The sequence below is a fragment of the Aegilops tauschii genome, chromosome 4 (assembly GCF_002575655.3).
Source record: "Aegilops tauschii subsp. strangulata cultivar AL8/78 chromosome 4, Aet v6.0, whole genome shotgun sequence".
In the NCBI taxonomy this organism is placed as follows: domain Eukaryota; kingdom Viridiplantae; phylum Streptophyta; class Magnoliopsida; order Poales; family Poaceae; genus Aegilops; species Aegilops tauschii.
The window spans coordinates 97011939-97031739 of NC_053038.3; the positions used below are offsets into that span (position 1 = coordinate 97011939).

General features: G+C 41.4%; 3 protein-coding genes, 1 long non-coding RNA gene and 1 pseudogene across 10 annotated transcripts; all 5 read right to left on the bottom strand.

The window, feature by feature from the left end:
* Positions 1-213: 213 nt before the first annotated feature.
* Positions 214-7159, bottom strand: LOC123493596 (uncharacterized). The gene is made up of 3 exons (XR_006662248.2): positions 6349-7159; positions 5689-5779; positions 214-3927 (listed from the first exon to the last, which is right to left on the bottom strand). It is a non-coding gene; the product is annotated as an uncharacterized lncRNA (long non-coding RNA).
* A 472-nt stretch (positions 7160-7631) lies between these two features.
* Positions 7632-8842, bottom strand: LOC141020531 (uncharacterized). Its single transcript, XM_073496344.1, has one exon. It carries the CDS (start codon positions 8622-8624, stop codon positions 7833-7835), a length of 792 nt encoding a protein of 263 aa, XP_073352445.1. The 5' UTR covers positions 8625-8842; the 3' UTR covers positions 7632-7832.
* LOC109748654 (uncharacterized) lies at positions 8842-19791 on the bottom strand. 7 transcript variants are annotated; one of them, XM_045227455.2, is made up of 9 exons: positions 19119-19791; positions 18931-19021; positions 18740-18845; positions 17069-17224; positions 15113-15203; positions 14440-14535; positions 13741-13839; positions 10333-10417; positions 8842-9029 (listed from the first exon to the last, which is right to left on the bottom strand). In XM_045227455.2, the coding sequence occupies exons 1-4, from the start codon at positions 19122-19124 to the stop codon at positions 17122-17124; spliced, it is 306 nt and encodes a 101-aa protein (XP_045083390.2). In that variant the 5' UTR covers positions 19125-19791; the 3' UTR covers positions 8842-9029; positions 10333-10417; positions 13741-13839; positions 14440-14535; positions 15113-15203; positions 17069-17121. The 7 variants fall into 7 exon arrangements, with proteins under 7 accessions (XP_045083390.2, XP_073352448.1, XP_073352449.1 ...); XM_073496347.1 differs by lacking the exons at positions 8842-9029; positions 10333-10417 and having other exon boundaries at positions 12465-13839; positions 15109-15203; XM_073496348.1 differs by lacking the exons at positions 8842-9029; positions 10333-10417 and having other exon boundaries at positions 12465-13839; positions 18740-18842; positions 19119-19738.
* Positions 12465-13433, bottom strand: LOC109748655 (uncharacterized; annotated as a pseudogene).
* Positions 15799-16663, bottom strand: LOC109748656 (uncharacterized). The gene has a single exon (XM_073496345.1). The coding sequence runs from the start codon at positions 16661-16663 to the stop codon at positions 15950-15952; it is 714 nt and encodes a 237-aa protein (XP_073352446.1). The 3' UTR covers positions 15799-15949.
* Positions 19792-19801: the final 10 nt, after the last annotated feature.

Consider the following 19801-nt stretch of genomic DNA (forward strand, 5'->3'; position numbering starts at 1 on the left):
GTTTGGCAGGATAAATTACCGGTCTATCGCTTACTGCAGGTTGCTAGTTTAACCTAACAGCCGAGATGATAACAAACAGCTGATAGAACACGCAATCTTCACTTCGGTAGACCCCCCCTACAAACCGTATAAAGGGTAATATGGACTTTTCACACTTTTGTATATACGATGAGTCCCCCGTAGGTATGTATATACGTATAGGCCAGTATATTTATCTTTTTTCTTCTATTCGCTTAATGTTTCACATTTTTTTAAATGTAAAAATAATGCAGCTAGCATGGTTCGAACTAGAGACCTCCCGTTCGACTATACCACAAGGTAACCAACAGAACACGTTAGCAGTTGTAACAATTACTGGTATGACAGCTATCTTACTTATAATACGCAGTGGGTTTCCAATTTTTTTTGTCGAGTTTCAATCTTTTTTTTGTTTTCTACTTTTTTCCATTTTTCTTTTCTTTTTAAAAATCGTGAACTTTTATTAAATTTATGAAATATTTTCCAAATCTGTGAACTTGTTTCGAATCCTTATTAAAAAACAAATCTGTGAACCCTTCTTCAAAACATGTGATTTTTTTTTTCAAGATTGATGAACTTTTTTTTTCACATACGATGAGTTTTTTTTAATCCAGCTGGCAAGCTGGGTTCCCAAAATCGGGAACATTGTTTTGCATCTTTCTTTGGTAATTTTTTTTTTGAAAATCTATAAATTTTTTCAAATCCATGAAAATTATTCTAAAAACTGATGTGCTTTTCAAAATCTGTGAATGCTTAGGCCGGCCTAATAGGCGCCTCACAGGAGCGATGTTGTCGCCTAGTTGGGCCAAAGCCTAAGCATTCTTTTCTTTTATATTTTTTTCTTCTCTATTCATGTTAATTCATTTTTCTTCTTTTTGATTTATTATTGTTTTAAAACTTGGTTACCTTTTTAGATATTAATTTTAAATATATTTTTACGTCAAACCTGGCATATATGCCTATCATGGGCATGCCCCCCTGGTAGCAAAAGTTAAGACCATTTCATGAATGGCAAAAAAAAATTCAACGGAGGGTGTTCGGGTGGCCACAAGGTTTCGCTTGAGAGCACCCTGTATCCCGACATCCTTCAAATGGCCTAAATTTCCATGGCCTTGTATGATCAATTCAAGGCATGCCAAGTTATTTTGGTTTTCGACAAAATTTTGCATTTTCTGAAATTTTCTCGGTAAAAAAAGAGCGATAAATGGCACGACATTTGCGACACTTGCATACGGCATCGGAAGTCGTTCAAACCTAACATGGATGCCAACCATTGGGATGCCCACATGCTTACAAAAGTTGGAGTCATTTAAAGAATGTCCAAACATAGACAATGTTTAATGGATGGTGTTCGGTTAGGCTAGAAGGCTTCGCCTCAGAGCACGTTGTTTCCCGACATCCTTTAAATGACCCTATTTTTTACCATGAACTTGTATGACAAATTCAAGGCATCATGTCAAGTTTTTTAGTTTCGACAAACTTTGCCTTTTCTGGAGTTTTCTTGGTCAAAAAAGCCCGATGAATAGTCACACATGTCGTAACTTGCATATGGTGCCAGAAATCGTTCAAATCTGGCATGGATGGCTACCATGGGCATGCCCACCTCCTTGAAGAAGTTGGTAACATTTCAAAAATGTACAAAACTAGACCATGCTCAATGGAGGGTGTTTACGTTGGCCAGAAGGCTCCGTCTGAGAGCACATCATTTCTCGACATCATTCAAATGGGCACATCATTCAAACTTTCCACCATCTTCTATGAGTAATTCAAGGCACCATGCCATGTTGTTTTGGTTTTTGACAAATTTTGCATTTTATGGAGTTTTCTCAGACAAAAAAGGTAGATAAATGGCCGGACGTGTCGCAACTTGCATACGGTGTTAGAAATCATTCAAACTCAGCATGGATGACTACCATGTGCATGCACACCTTCTTGAAAAAGTTGGTTTCATTTCAAGAATGTCCAAAACTAGACCATGTTCAATGAAGGGTGTTCGGGTTGCCCACAAGGCTCCGTTTGTGAGCACGTTGTATCTCGACATCCTTCGAATGGGCCCGAAAAAATTTCTACCATCTGCTATGACCAATTCAAGGCACAATCCCAAGTTGTTTCGGTTTTCGAGTTTTTTTGCATCTTCTGGAGTTTTCTAAGTCAAAAATGTAGATAAATGATCGGACGTGTCGTAACTTGCATATGGTGTTGGCAATCATTTAAACTAGGCATGGATGTCTACCACGGGTATATCCACCTACTTGCAAAAGCTGAGGTCATTTTAAGAATGTCCAAAACTAGATCATGTTCAACGGAGGGTGTTTCGTAAAGCTAGAAGAGCCTGTTTTAAAGCACATTGTCTTTTCACATCTGTCAAATGGCCCCAGTTTTTTTCACAAACTTATGTGACCAATTCAAGGCATTATGCCAAGTTGTTTGGATTCTTGACAAATTTTGTATTTTCTGGAGTTTTCTCGGTGAAAAGGGTATGATATCTTGTCGGACGTATGGCAACGTGCAAACAATGTCGGAAGTCGTTTAAACCTGGCTCGGATGCCTCATATGTTCGTGCCAGGCTACTGCCAGAAGTTGGAGTCACTTATCCATGGTCCAAAAAAACACCAGTTGAGAGGAGTGTGTTAGACTAGGCCAGACGGATGGATCTCTAAGCATGTAATTTTTCCTAATTTGAATGCTTTAGTTATTTGCAGTTTTCGTCATTATCAATTAACATGAATATTTTCTCATATCGTAACCACTTCTTGAAATTTTGTCAATAATTTTGAAGTTTTAAATTGTGTATGGAAATTTTATAAAATTGAACATTTTTTCAAAATTGTTAACAAATTCCCAATAATTTATATTGAAGACAATTTGCATACTATGTACTTTTTTAAAAATTTATCAACTTTTTAAATTTGGGAACAAAATTATAAAAAATGGGAACATACATACATGATACAATGGCTGTTTGGACATACATACACATACACTAGACTATATCCATGAATCTATGACGAAGAAATCAACAGAAATGACATGCGCGCACACGTGTACAAGTATAGCTTGCACAAATCGATTTGAGATTTGCACATGTATCCACGTAGTACTTTTCTACGTTCCTCCACACAAAATAAATATAGACGCACAGAACCCTTGAACAACTTGAGTAGTACAAAGATTCTCAAAAGGAAAAAAAAACTTGAGGAGTACAAAGTACTACAAGGAGCAAATAATAGTATATTTCGTGATTTACATTTTCAGCAGTGGTGGCGTAGTCCAGTGGCTTGCTCCCCTAAACTGAAGGATGAGGTTATGAGTTCGACCCCTCATTCTTGTTTTCTAATTTTCCCAGCATTTTTACCTCGCGCACTCAAATGGCAAGTGGCCTCTTGCCTGGTAGGCCGGCCCAGTTGTGCACCGTATCCGTGCTCGGTAATACTCGAAGGTGATATACTTTCAAAATAACCATCGTGCCCTTTATTATGAAGGGGTATGGAGTAATCTCAATCGTTAATGTGTTTAAGGGGGGTCTACCGAAGCAGAAGTGTCTTCACAAATACTTCATAATATAGGATAATGAGATACATGCATGTATCTATTTAATTAGTATTGCCTATCTGTCATGTTTCGGCTATTCGAGAAAAAGAAATAGAATGCACGGGTGTACAAGTTCGACTTGGCCGTAGCACGAGGGAGAAAGATTCATAAAAGCATAGGATACATACATCAGCTTGCATCTCATATGGCCAGTGCACCTAATATGCTAAGAGTTGTAATTCAAAAAACAAGTTGTTAAGAGAGAGGGAAGAGCTGACTTCACCTACAGAAACACTCTCAGACATGATACCTTCCAGGCAACATCTAGATGAGCATGAACTCAGCACCTGTGGAGCATCGCTGTATTGTTTCATCAACCTGCAACAGGATCCGCCGCACAACAGAAAGATCAGCATTATTCTTGACCAGCTGAAACAAAAACTCGCTTAAAGAAGCGTGCGATAACTTCACGTGCAATAGAATATGAGCTGAGATGAGATAGTGGTTATTATTGCCTCTGTTCAGAGGATCTAAATAATTGGTGGCATATGCTTAAGTCTGGTACATCCGTGGGAATAACAGGGCTTCTACCTTGTGCTAGCCATCAGGCTAATGATGAGCGGCTACCACATGGCTTAGAGCCGGCATGTCCATGGTTGTTAAGAGTACTGCAGGTAAAAGATGGTGGGGCCAGTTGTAAACTGTAATTGCTGTGACCTAACATGGCCGTTTCAAATATAAGATCGCATAAAATTGTACATGTGTACAACTTACAGTTACAGCTAGAAATTACTACACATACAGCTCCCATCGAAATTCTGAATAATTTAATCTTCATTTAGACTCAGCTATGAAAAGAAATCAGAATCACTGCCCAGTAAATATCAATGTGAGCGAAATCAGAAGTGATGGTATGAACATAGTCAAAACTGTTTTCATCAACTGATCATTTGCATGTACATTTGGCACTGTGCTCTGTACACAAGCTAGAAAGGTTCTATATGACTGGTGAATCCTTTAAAAGGCGGATGCCAATCGCAATATGCTAGAGAAACAAGGCCTGGGAGTGTCTACGAGCTGAGAATGTTCAGGAGTAAAACCCTGCTTTGGATCAGTCTCCTGAACAGAAGCTCCACACCGTTCGCAAGATCTCCCATGCTTCGCTCTAGCACCTGCAACTGTTCCTCATCGCAAACGACCTTTCTTTTCTGGATAAGAGACCATTTGCTTCCTTTGGTGGTGGCGAACTGCTTCGGCAACAGCTGTGACGTGGACTCAAGTAGACAGACAGACATCTCTCTGGCTTCCGCCAGTAGCCTGACCAGCCTGCAATCCTCACCACTAGCTTTGCTGCTTGTCATATTCTTGAAAGGCTTCTGAGCCTGCTTCGCCAGGCGAATGAAGGACTCAACCTTGAGTTGAACAGCCGCATCATCTCCTCTTTTGAGAACCAGTTGCAGCTCCTGGGTACTCATCTTCAGCTCTGCTAAATTCTCTTGCATGGAGTTGCAAAGATCAATCAGCACGAGGGATCGCTCCAGTTCCTCTTCCACCATTTTCTTGTTTTGGGGGAAGGAGAGGCCAACTTGGTTGCTGGGCAAGCCCATGATCTCCTCCATGCACTTGTATATGTCTCCAAGCCTTGCGTAACCACAACACATTGTGTCGATGGTTGCGGAGGGTGAAGAGATGCATGACTCCAGGCCCTGCAGCTCCGCCTCCACTTTGGATTCACTGGAGTGGGCGATAGAAGGCAAACTTGCAGATCTTTGATGGCAAGCCATGTTTCTAATGGATGAGCTGATGATGTGTTTCTGTTTGTAGTGGAAGAGAAAGTGAAGGGCAGGTGTGCTTTGTTGGTGCTCAACCATTGTGGTGGACTCTATTTATAGTCAAGAAACAAAAGCAGTCTTGCTTGCAAAGCCAGTTAAGCAGCAAGAATATTGTGCATAACCATCTCTGTCCAATAAAATCTTGTTAGGAGACAAGAATCACTAAGTGTATGCCATGTCTTAACAATTGGCAGCAAAGCATCAGCACAATGCTTAAGACAGAATCCAGATCACCAAACAGATACAAAATAAACTAGAATGCAAGTCATGCGGCTGAGGTGTATGTTGAAGGACTAGAAGACTTCACCTTCCAACAGCCTGTCAATTTGGTTCCGTTAGTTGCACCTTCGCCCCAATTGCCGTGAAGCACTGTTGCTGTGCTGGTATGTCTCTGCTACCTGCGGCATGATCCATCACACATGCATTATAATCATCAATAGATGCTTCACTTCTTCTCATGCAACATTCACTCGTTTAGAACATAAGCGAAAATTAACTCATAAACGTCACTGGAATGGGTTCTAGCTTGCAAAATTCTAGACATTCTGCTTCTGTAAGAAATATGTTGTGTTATCCTTCAGTAGCAGAAGTAGAGGTGCACAATTTGGCCAATTGCATGAGAAATTTGAGAATAAGGCACAACGGATTGATATACAGACAGAAAGTATCTCTATCTCTGCAGATCCCATGTACTCACATGGCCACCACAGCCTCAGCCAAGTTGGTACCTTTGTCTATCTTAGTTTAAAACAGCACGCATTGCTAAATTACTAAACAGTGCAGCCTTGACATATTCCAAACGCAGGCAAACTACTACAGGAAGACAAGTTGCTATTTTTTATTGCCAATCTGTCATGTTTCAATTATGTCCGGCAAAATGGACTGCACGAGTACCCAGAGTTGTTTTCTGCTATAAGGTGGTGGGCAAGAATCGCAGTTCATGAGAGGAAAAGTAGAGACACAGAACCTCCAAAGATGTGTTCAATGCTAATATGGGTCAGTCAGCTTCAAGATAAGCATGAACCTCATGGAGTAGACTGGCAACTTTCATCCACCTACAGTAAGATCCAATTATTGCTTCAAGAGTACTTCATAATATAGATAAGGAGATAAATGCATCTAATTAGTGTTTCCTATGTGTCATTTTTCAGCTGTTCGAGAGAGAGAGAAAACAGAATGCACGGCCGATAGTCTAGGTGCGGTAATAGAGAAAGTTAACTCTTTTTTCTGTCTTGGACACAAAGTGACAATGTGCCCTAATTTCACCGAGAAGAAAATATAGAACAACTTCGATTGGCCGGTCTATCTCGCTTAATACTGCAGGTTTCTGTTTTAACCTACTAACAGCCCATATGATAACAAACAACTGTTAGAATGTGCAGTCTTCACGGGTACTGGATGAGGAGATAAATTAATATATCTAATTAGTGTTTCCTATCCGTCATGTTGCAGTTGATCCCGAGAAAAAAATGGAATGCACGGGGGTTCATGTTCGATTTGGCCATAGCCCCAGGGAGAAAATTCATGAAAGCATAGGATACATCAGATTACATCTCATATATGTTTTCCCTAGGACACAGTGTCTACAAGTTGTTAAGAGAGAGGAAAGAGTTGACTTAACCTACAGAAGCACACTCAGTCCAGGTAACATCTAGATAAGCATGAACTCAACACCTCGTGGAGCATCGCTGTCTTGTTTCATCAACTTGCAACAAGATCCACCGCAGAACAGAAGGATCAGCATTATTCTTGACCAGCCGAAACAGAAACTCGCTTAAAGAGGTGTGAGGTAACTTCACGTGCAATAGAATATGAGCTGAGATAGTGGTTAGTATTGCCTCTATTCAGAGGATCTAAATCATTGGTGGCATGTATTTAATTAAGTCCGGTACATCTGCTGGGCATAATGTGCTTCCACCTTATGCTAGTGATCAGGCTAATAATGAGTACCACATGGCCTAGAGCTGGCATGTTCATGGTTCTTAAGAGTATTGTAGGCAAAAGATAATGGCGCCGACTGACGTAACATGGCCATTTCGAAGGTAAGATCAAATAAAAATCGTACATGTCTACAACGTATAGCTAGAAATAATTGCACATAAAGCTCCTACCAAGATTCAGAACGATTAATCTTCACCTAGACTCTGCATGCCATTTACTTAAGAGGAATTTCCTTTTCGGTTCCTTAGCATTCATCATATATTTGAAAGAGAACATATCGACATGACACTCAGCTAAGAAAAATAAATCTAAATCATCGCCCGGTAAAGATTGGTGAAATCACAAGTAATGATATGGGCATAGTCAAAACTGCTATCGTCAACTGATCATTTGTATGTACATTTAGTAGTGTACTCAGTACACAAGCTAGAAAGGTTCTATATGACTGGTGAATCCTTTAAAAGGCGGATGCCAATCGCAATATGCTAGAGAAACAAGGCCTGAGAGTGTCTATGAACAGAGAATGTTCAGGAGTGAAACCCTGCTTTGGATCAAACTCCTGAACAGAAGCTCTGCACCGTCCTCAAGATCTCCCATGCTTCGCTCCAGCATTTGCAACTGTTCCTCCTCGCAAACGACCTTTCTCTTCTGGACAAGAGACCATTTGCTTCCTTTGGTGGTGGCGAACTGCTTCGGCAACAGCTGCGACGTGGACTCGAGTAGAGAGACAGACATCTCTCTGGCTTCCGCCAGTAGCCTGACCAGCCTGCAATCCTCACCACTAGCTTTGCTGCTTGCGATCTTCTTGAAAGGCTTCCGCGCCTGCTTGGCGAGGCGAATGAAAGACTCAAACTTGAGTTGAACAGACGCATCATCTCCTCTTTTGAGAACCAGTTGCAGCTCCTGGGTACTCATCTTCAGCTCTGCTAAATTCTCTTGCATTGAATTGCAGAGATCAATCAGCAGGAGGGATCGCTCCAGTTCCTCTTCCACCATTTTCTTGTTTTGGGGGAAGGAGAGGCCAACTTGGTTGCTGGGCAAGCCCATGATCTCCTCTATGCACTTGTAGATGTCTCCAAGCCTTGCGTAACCACCACACATTGTGTCGATGGTTGCGGAGGGTGAAGAGATGCATGACTTCAGGCCCTGCAGTTCCACCTCCACTTGGGATTCACTGGAGTAAGGCAAACTTGCGGATCTTTGATGGCAAGCCATGTTTCTAATGGATGAACTGATGATGTGTTTATGTTCGTAATGGAAGAGAAAGTGAAGAGCAGATGCGCTTTGTTGGTGCTCAACCATTGTGGTGCACTCTATTTATAGTCAAGAAACAAAAGCAGTCTTGCTGGCAAGGAATATTGTGCAACACGCTCCATGTATTGCCAATGATGAATCAATTTTTTGGAGCAGCCTAAGCATCTCTATCTGTTACAATCTTGTTAAGGAGACAAGCATCACTAAGTGCATGCCATGTCTCGACGATTGGAGGCAAAGCATCGGCACAAGTGCTTAGCTTAACAGAGAATCCAGATCAGCAAACAGAAGAAAAATAAACTAGAATGCAAGTCGTGCAACTGAGGTGTATGTTGAAGGACCAGAAGACGTTACCTTCCAACAGCCTGTCAATTTGGTTCTCAACTGATGTCAGCTGCACCTTCGCCTCAATTGCCATGCAGCACTGTTTCTGTGCTGGTATGTCTCTGCTATCTGCAGCATGATCCACCACGCCCACGCATGAATTAGAATCATCAATAGATGTTTCGCTTCTTCCGTTGCATCATTCACTCATTTAGAACATATGCAACTTATGAAAACTTACTCATAAACGTTACTGGAATGGGTTCTAGCTTGCAAAATTCCGATACTAGAAGGTAATGCATGTTTCTGTGGTGTCATCCTTCAGCAGCAGATGTAGAGGTGCCAATTACATGAGAAACTTGAGAATAAGGCACAACGGATTGATATACAGGCAGAAAGTATCTCTATCTCTGAAGACCCCATGTATTCACATGGCCACCATAGCCTCAGGCAAGTTGGTACCCTTATCTATCTTAGGTTAATAGAACACGCATTGCTAAATACAGTACTAAACAAGCAACTCCGACATCTTGCAAACGTAAGCAAACTGTGGTCTGCACGACTACTTGACACTTCGGGGAGACAAGTTGCTATTTCTTATTGCCAATCTGTCATGTTTCAATTATGTCCGACAAGATGGACTGCACGAGTACCCAGAGTTGTTTTTCTGCTATAATGCAATGAGCAAGTTGATGAGAGGAAAAGTTGAAACACAGCACCTCCAAAAACGTGTTCAATGCTAATATGGGTCAGACAGCTTCAAGATAAGGATGAACTCAACCGCAAGAAAAGAAGAAAAAAAAGAGATAATGATGAACTCAACACCTCATGGAGTACCACTGGGAAGTTTCATCCACGAGTCCAATAAGATCCAATTATTGTTTCACGAGTCCAATAGAGATAATGGGATAAATCCTAATTAGTGTTTCCTACCTGTCATTTTTCAGTTATTCGAGAGAGAAAAAGGAATGCATGGCCACTAATCTAGGTGCGGTTAGAGAGAAACTAAACTCTTTTTTGTCTTGGACATAAAGTGACGATGTGCCCTATTTTCACTGAGAAGAATATAGAACAACTTCGATTGGATAATTACCAGTCTACCTCGCTTAATACTGCAGGTTGCTGTCTTAGCCTACTAACACCCAGATGATAACAAACAACTGTTAGAATGTACAGTCTTCACGAGTATTGGATGAGGAGATAAATTATTATATCTAATTAGTAATCTGTCAAGTTGCTGTTGATCTAGAGAAAAAAATTGGAATGCAAGGGGGGGGGGGGGTCATGTTTGATTTGGCCATAGCGCGAGGGAGAAAGATTCATGAAAGCATAGGATAGATAACATTACATCTCATATGGCTACAACACCTAATGTTCCACCTAGGGCACAATGTGTATAAGTTGTTAAGAGAGAGGAAATAGTTGACTTTACCTACAGGAACACGCTCAGTCCAGGTAACATCTAGATAAGCATGAACTCAACACCTCGTGGAGCATCGCTGTCTTGTTTCATCAACCTGCAACAAGATCCGCCGCGGAACAGAAGGATCAGCATTATTCTTGACCTGCCGAAACGGACACTCTCTTACAGAGGTGTGAGATAACTTCAGGTGCAATAGAATATGAGCTGAGATAATGGTTAGTGTCTCTATTCAGAGGATCCAAATCATTGGTGACACGTGTTTAATTAAATCTGATGGCATAATAGTGCTTCCACCCTATGTTAGTGATCATGCTAATAATGAGCGGCTACCATATGGCCTACAGCTGGCATGTTCATGGTTTCTAAGAGTACTGTAGGCAAAAGATGATGGCGCCGATTGCGCTAATTTTTTTTAAATAATACATTTTTTATTAATTTTCATAAATATTACGCTGGGTAATTTTTTTTTTAAAAATAATACACCGTCGGCGGCCTAGTCGGCCCACAACAGGCCGATTGGACTCCAGTCGGCCTACAGCTGGCCGACTGGCCCCTGTCAGCCCACTGTAGGCTGATTGGGTCCTGTCGGCCCACTATGGGCCGACTGGAGCTAATTGGCTCGCTGTGGGCTAATTGTTTTTGCAAAAAAAATAGGCATAAAAAATATATGTTTAAAAAAATGTTAATTATGTAATTAAAAAATGTTAAACGTGTATAAAAAAAATGTTCCTGATGTGTACAAAAAATGTACAATATATATGCAAAAAAGTTGACATAAAAATATGTTTTAAAAAGTGTTAATCATGTATTTAAAAATTGTTAAATGTGTGTATAAAAAATGTTCCTTATCTATACAAAAAATATAGAATGTGTATGAAAAAAAGTTGACACCAAGAAAATATGTTTGAAAAAAAATGTTAATCATGTATTTGAAAAAATGTTCCTTATCTATACAAAAAATATAGAATGTGTATGAAAAAAAGTTGAAACCAAAAAAAAATGTTAATCATGTATTTGAAAAAATGTTCCTTATCTATACAAAAAATATAGAATGTGTATGAAAAAAAGTTGACACCAAAAAATTATGTTTGAAATAAATGTTAATCATGTATTTGAAAAAAATGTTTAGTGAGTACACAAAAATGTTTCATGTATTGGAATGAAAGGTTAAACGTGTATAAAAAAATGTTCCAGCTCCGGATTCGGTATGGGAGCATCACGGACCTAAGCATGATTGGTTGCTCTTTTTGTATGGAACTGGAACATTTTTTTCAAACATATTTTTTTGTGTCAACTTTTTTCATACACATTCTATATTTTTTGAATAAATAAGAAACATTTTTTATACACACATTTAACAGTTTTTAATCATGTATTTGAAAAAATGTCAACTTTTCAAACATATTTTTTTGGTGTCAACTTTTTTTCATACACATTCTATATTTTTTGTATAGATAAGGAACATTTTTATACACACATTTAACAATTTTTAAATACATGCTTAACACTTTTTAAAACATATTTTTTATGTCAACTTTTTTGCGTATATATTGTAAATTTTTTGTATACATCAGGAACATTTTTTTATACACGTTTAACATTTTTTAATTACATGATTAACATTTTTTAAACATATATTTTTTATGCCTACTTTTTTTGCAAAAACAATTAGCCCACAGCGAGCCAATTAGCTTCAGTCCGACAGGGGCCAGTCGGCCAGCTGTAGGCCGACTGGAATCCAATCGGCCTGCTGTGGGCCGACTAGGCCCAGTCGGCCTGCAGCGGGCCGACGGTGTATTATTTTTGAATTTTTTTTATCCAGCGTAATATTTATGAAAATTAATGAAAAAATGTATTATTTAAAAAAAATAGCGCCGATTGCAAGCTGTAAGTGGTGTGATGTAACATGGCCGTTCCGAAGGTAAGATCAAATAAAAATTGTACATGTCTACAACTTATAGCTAGAAATAATTACACATATATTCAGAATGATTTGATCTTCACATAGACTCTGCATGCCGTTTTCTTAAGAGGAATTTCTTTTTCGGTTCTTTAGCATTCATCGTATACATGAAAGAGAACATATCGACATGACATTCAGCTATGAAAAATAAATCTAAATCATCGCACGGTAAAGATCGGTGAAATTAGAAGTAATTTTATGGGCATAGTTAAAACTGCTTTCATCAACTGACCATTTGTATGTACATTTAGTAGTGTACTCAGTACACAAGCTAGAAAGGTTCTATATGACTGGTGAATCCTTTAAAAGGTGGATGCCAATCGCAATATGCTAGAGAAACAAGGCCTGAGAGTGTCTAGGAGCTGAGAATGTTCAGGAGCGAAACCCTGCTTTGGATCAATCTCCTGAACAGAAGCTCAACGCCGTTTTCAACATCTCCCATGCTTCGCTCTAGCGCTTGCAACTGTTCCTCCTCGCAAACGACCCTTCTCTTCTGGCCAAGAGACCATTTGCTTCCTTTGGTGGTGGCGAACTGCTTCGGCAACAGCTGCGACGTGGACTCGAGTAGAGAGACAGACATCTCTCTGGCTTCCGCCAGTAGCCTGATCAGCCTGCAATCCTCACCACTAGCTTTGCTGCTTGCAATCTTCTTGAAAGGCTTCTGCGCCTGCTTGGCGAGACGAATGAAAGACTCAACCTTGAGTTGAACAGACGCATCATCTCATCTTTTGAGAACCAGTTGCAGCTCCTGGGTACTCATCTTCAGCTCTGCTAAATTCTCTTGCATTGAATTGCAGAGATCAATCAGCAGGAGGGATCGCTCCAGTTCCTCTTCCACCATTTTCTTGTTTTGGGGGAAGGAGAGGCCAACTTGGTTGCTGGGCAAGTCCATGATCTCCTCTATGCACTTGTAGATGTCTCCATGCCTTGCGTAACCACCACACATTGTGTCGATGGTTGCGGAGGGTGAAGAGATGCATGACTTCAGGCCCTGCAGCTCCACCTCCACTTGGGATTCACTGGAGTAAGGCAAGCTTGCGGATCTTTGATGGCAAACCATGTTTCTAATGGATGAACTGATGATGTGTGTATGTTCGTAATGGAAGAGAAAGTGAAGAGCAGATGCGCTTTGTTGGTGCTCAACCATTGTGGTGCACTCTATTTATAGTCAAGAAACAAAAGCAGTCTTGCTGGCAAGGAATATTGTGCACCACGCTCCATGTATTGCCAATGATGAATCAATTTTTTGGAGCAGCATAAGCATCTCTATCTGTTACAATCTTGTTAAGGAGACAAGCATCACTAAGTGGATGCCATGTCTCGACAATTGGAGGCAAAGCATCGGCACAAGTGCTTAGCTTAACAGAGAATCCAGATCAGCAAACAGAAGAAAAATAAACTAGAATGCAAGTCGTGCAACTGAGGTGTATGTTGGAAGGACCAGAAGACATTACTTTCCAACAGCCTGTCAATTTGGTTCTCAACTGATGTCAGCTGCACCTTCGCCTCAATTGCCATGCAGCACTGTCGCTTTGCTGGTATGTCTCTGATATCTGTAGCATGATCCACCACGCCCACACATGCATTAGAATCATCAATAGATGTTTCGCTTCTTCCTTTGCGTCATTTACTCATTTAGAACATAAGCAACTTATGAAAACTAACTCATAAACGTCACTGGAACGGGTTCTAGCTTGCAAAATTCTGATACTAGAAGGTAATGCATGTTTCTGTGGTGTCATCCTTCAGTAGCAGATGTAGAGGTGCCAACTAAATGAGAAACTTGAGAATAAGACACAACGGATTGATATACAGGCAGAAAGTATCTCTATCTCTGAAGACCCCATGTACTCACATGGCCACCATAGCCTCATGCAAGTTGGTACCCTTATCTATCTTAGTTTAAAAGAGCACGCGTTGCTAAATACTATACAAGAAACTTTGACATGTTCCAAAGGTAGGCAAACTGTGGTCTGCATTACTATGTGACAGTACAGGAAGACAAGTTGCTATTTGGTATTGCCAGTCTGTAATGTTTCAATTATGTCCGACAAAATGGACTGCACGAGTAGTCGAGTACCCAGAGTTGTTTTCTGCTATAAGGTGGTGGGCAAGAATCGCAGTTCATGAGAGAAAAAGTTGAGACACAGAACCTCCAAAAACGTGTTCAATGCTGATATGGGCCAGGCAGCTTCAAGATAAGCATGAACTCGACACCTCAGGGAGTACCACTGGCAAATTTCATCCACCTACAATAAGATCCAATTATTATTTCACGAGTAATTCATAATATAGATAATGAGATAAATGTATCTAATTAGTGTTTCCTATCTGTCATTTTTCAGTTGTTTCAGAGAGTAAAAAGGAATGCCCGGCCGTTAATCTAGGTGCGGTAATAGAGAAAGTAAACTCTTTTTTCTGTCTCGGACACAAAGTGACACTGTGCCCTATTTTCACTGAGAAGAGAATATAGAACAACTTTGATTGGATAAATTACCGGTCCATCTTGCTTAATACTGCAGGTTTCTGTTTTAACCTACTAACAGCCGAGATGATAACAAACAACTGTTAGAATGTGCAGTCTTCACGAGTACTTCATAATATTAGATGGGGAGATACTAATTAATGTTTCCTATCTGTCATTGCTGTTGATCCAGAGAAAAAAATTGGAATGCACGGGGGGTCATGTTTGATTTGTCCATAGCACGAGGGAGAAAGATTCATGAAAGCATAGGATACATCAGATTACATCTCATATGGCTAGTGCACCCCCTAGGGCACAGTGTCTGTAAGTTGTTAAGAGAGGAAAGAGTTGACTTAACCTACAGAAACACGCTCAGTCATGATAGATCCAGACAACATCTAGATAAGCATGAACTCAACACCTCGTGGAGCATCGCTGTCTTGTTTCATCAACCTGCAACAAGATCCGCCGCAGAACAGAAGGATCAGCATTATTCTTGACCAGCCGAAACAGAAACTCTCATGAAGAGGTGTGAGATAACTTCAGGTGCAATAGAATATGAGCTGAGATAATGGTTATTGCTTCTATTCAGAGGATCTAAATCATTGGTGGAATGTGTTTAATTAAGTCTGGTACATCTGCTAGGCATAATGTGCTTCCCACCTTATGCTAGTGATCAGGCTAATAATGAGCAGCTACCACATGTCCTAGAGCTGGCATGTTCATGGTTGTTAAAGAGTACAGTAGGCAAAAGATGATGGCGCCGATTGCAAGCTGTAATTGGTGTGGCGTAACATGGCCTTTTCGAAGGTAAGATCGAATAAATATTGTACATGTCTACAACTTATAGCTAGAACACACAAATTCAGAATGATTTAATCTTCCACTAGACTCTGCATGCCATTTTCTTAACAGGAATTTCCTTTTCGTTTCCTTAGCATTCATCGTATACTTGAAAGAGAAAATATCGACATGGCATTTAGCTATGAAAAATAAATCTAAATCATCGGATGGTAAAGATCGGTGAAATCACAAGTAATGATATGGGTTAGTCAAAACTGCTTTATTCAACTGATCATTTGTATGTACATTTAGTAGTGTACTCAGTACACAAGCTAGAAAGGTTCTATATGACTGGTGAATCCTTTAAAAGGCGGATGCCAATCGCAATATGCTAGAGAAACAAGGCCTGAGAGTGTCTAGGAGCTGAGAATGTTCAGGAGCGAAACCCTGCTTTGGATCAATCTCCTGAACAGAAGCTCAGCGCCGTTTTCAAGATCTCCCATGCTTCGCTCAAGCGCTTGCAACTGTTCCTCCTCGCAAACGACCTTTCTTTTCTGGACAAGAGACCATTTGCTTCCTTTGGTGGTGGTGAACTGCTTCGGCAACAGATGCGATGTGGACTCAAGTAGAGAGACAGACATCTCTCTGGTTTCCGCCAGTACCCTGACCAGCCTGCAATCCTCAGCAACAGCTTTGCTGCTTGTGATCTTCTTGAAAGGCTTCTGGGCCTGCTTCGCGAGGCGAATGAAAGACTCAACCTTGAGCTGAACAGCCGCATCATCTCCTCTTTTCAGAACCAGTTCCAGCTCCTGGATACTCATCTTCAGCCCTGCTAAATTCTCTTGCATGGAATTGCAGAGATCGATCAGCACGAGGGACCGTTCCAGTTCCTCTTCCACCATTTTCTTGTTTTGGGGAAAGGAGAGGCCAACTTGGTTGCTGGGCAAGCCCATGATCTCCTCTATGCTCTTGTAGATGTCTCCAAGCCTTGCGTAGCCACCACACATTGTGCCAATGGTTGCGGAGGGTGAAGAGATGCATGACTTCAGGCGCTGCAGCTCTACATCTACTTTGGATTCACTGGAGTGAGCGATAGAAGGCAAACTTGCAGATCTTTGATGGCAAGCCATGTTTCTATTGGATGAAGTGATGATGTGTTTCTGTATGAAATGGAAGAGAAAGAGAAGAGCAGATGTGCTTTGTTGGTGCTCAGGCCTTTGCAGCACACTCTATTTATAGTCAAGAAACAAAAGCAGTCTTGCTGGCAAAGCCCATTAGGCAGCAAGAATATTGTGCACCATGCTCCATTTGTTGCCAATAATGGATCAAATCTTTTTGGAGCAGCATAACCTCTAAGTCCATTACAATCTTGTTAAGGAGACAAGAATCACTAACTGCATGCCAAATCTCAACAATCGGCGGCAAAGCATCTGCCAAGTGCTTAGCTTAATACAGAAACCAGATCAGCAAACCGAGGCAAAATAAAATAGAATACAAGTCATGCAACTGTATGATGAAGGACCAGATGACTTTACCTTCGAACAACCTGTCAATTTGCTTCTCAACTTATGTCAGCTGCACCTTCGCCTCAATTGCGGTGCAGCACTGTTGCTGTGCTGGTATGTGTGCTGGCTGCAGCATGATCCACCACACATGCATTATAATCATCAATAGATGCTTCACTTCTTCCGCTGCAACGTTTACTTGCTTAGAACATATGCAACTTACGAAAACCAACTTATAAATCTCAGTGCAACAGGTTCTAGCTTGCGAGATTCCAGATATTAAAAGGTAATACCTGTTTCTGTAAGAATCTGTGGTGTGATCCTTCAGTAGCAGAGTTAAAGTTGCTCAATTACATGTGAAATTTGAGAATACGGCACAACAGACAGAAAGTATCTTTATCTCTGCAGAACCCATGTACTCACATGGCCACCACAGCCTCAGACAAGTTGATGCCTTGTCTATCTTAGTTTAAAACAGCACGCATTGCTAAGTGCTAAATAATGCACCTTTGACACGTTCCAAATGTAGGCAAACTGTGGTCTGCACGACTACTTGATAGTACAGGAAGACAGGTTGCTATTTGGTATTGCCAGTATGTGATGTTTAAATTATGCCCGACAAAACGGACTGCACGAGTATACAGAGTTGTTTTCTGCTATAAGGTGGTGAGCAAGAATCGCAGTTGATGAGAAGAAAAGTTGACACGCAAACCTCCAAAAACGTGTCCAATGCTAATCTGGGCCACGTAGGCTTCAAGATAAGCATGAACTCAACACCTCAGGGAGACAGCTATCTCTCTGGCTTCTACTAGTAGCCTGACAAGGCTGAGACCTTCAGGAGTAGCTTTGCTGCTGTATTTCTTGAAATGCTTTTGCATATTCGTTGCTGAACGGAAGAAAGAGTCAATTTTGAGATTGGCAGTGGCATGATCTCCTCTTTTAAAGACTAGTTGCAGCTCTTGGATGCTCATCTTCAACTCGGCAAAGTTCTCTTGCATAGCATTGCAGATATCAAGCAGCACAAGGGACTGTTCCAGTTCTTTCTCTACCATTTTCTTTTGCTGGGGCAAGCAGAGGTCAACTTGGTTCCTTGGCAAGCGCACAATCTCCTCAACACAGTTGTAGACTTGTGCAAGCTTCCTCAAACCATCACTCAGTGTGACGATGCTAGCGGGCTGCCTACAGAAGTGTGTTTTTAGGCTGTGCAACTCTTCTTCTGCTTTGATCTCACTAAAATGAGGCCTAGAAGGCAGACTTGTAGATCTTAGATGGCAAGACATGTTTGTGATGGATGGTGCGAATGAGTGATGGTATATTTCTTCAGGACATGGAAGAGACGAGAAAGGAAGAAAAGTTGCACGCCGTTCAGCTCTTTGGGCGTACTCCATTTATAGTTGAGAATTGAAAGGCCAATGGAAGCAAAGCCGGTGATCATCTAAACAATATGGAGCAAGTTTTGTGCTATGATTATATGGCGTAGCCATTCGTGTCATAGACAAGTTCATGTTGTTTCATCTTGTTTGTGCAACAGACATCAATAAGTGAGCTTACAAGCAGGTGATGTCCCTACAATTGGTGGCAAAGCATACGCACGATTAACATTACTCAGAATTAATCTACATTGTCGACTTGATAGGCAGCAACCAAAAGAAAACAAATGTGAGCTGTGTAATTGGTGTTTGTTGGAGGACCGCCTGCTACCTGCAGAATGATCCATAACCCACGCATCGAAATTCTGCAAGTGTGCTTTGATGCCATGTTCCGATTGTTCCAGGCAGGATAAACCACACGGGCATCCCATTTTCTGCTGGATAGAGGTTGAGGGAGTAGAAATAAGAGGATAATAAGAAATAAGATCTGCTAGTTGACTCAACCTCCAGGAATGTGCTCACCTAGTTCAGGGCATGAACTGTCCACCTCTTGGAGCTGCCCTGGCATGTCATGGCCATCTGTGACAAGATCCACCACAAAATGATCTGCAATCTAGGCCATGTGAAATGGAAACAATTAGTGAAAAACTAAACCACATACCTGAATCCACCATATGCAGTTGAAATCAGACCGAACAAAGATAGGATACCGTCATGAGCGCCGTAATTCTGCTTGGCAGGCGACAACAGGGAGAAAAGGCACAAGCATCATCTAGTCAGTCGTGCACAAGGTATACTGACAAACAATACTTGATGGCCTTCATCTCCGAAATAACAATAATGATGAGGTTCTTCTCCAGAACAAAAGAAAAATCGATGAGCTTCTGCGACTGTCATTAGGGGTTGGATATCAACCGGATCATCAGAGAGCGCTGCTATTTAGGAGCATCTTCCAGCCCAAGAGAAGTTGAGAAGAGACACCCTGCTCCACCTCACTGCAGGAAATGCTGCTCTGCTCCCCACGTTTGCCAGAGTTAGGCGCGGCGGTTTGCCTGCAGAAGAAGCTCGCCGCGCTTCGCACGGCAGCCGCCGCCGTCATCGCCGTCGCCCTGAGCCGCATGTTTCTGTCGAAGAAACTTCCTTGGATGGCGAAAAAGGGCTCCGCACCCCAAGATCCAGGGATTTGAGAGACCGTGCAAACACAGCTTCGTCCCTAACTGCCGCAGCCGTACGAGCATGCGGTGGACGAAGTAGGATGAGGCGCGTTGAGGCGGACGAGGAGGTCCGATGAGGAGACGAGGCGACGGCGGCGCGGCGCCGGAGGCGAGACGTGAGGAGAGGAATGAGGTGGGGATTGAAGTCGACGGGGCAGGAACCGGGGCCGCATGGCAGC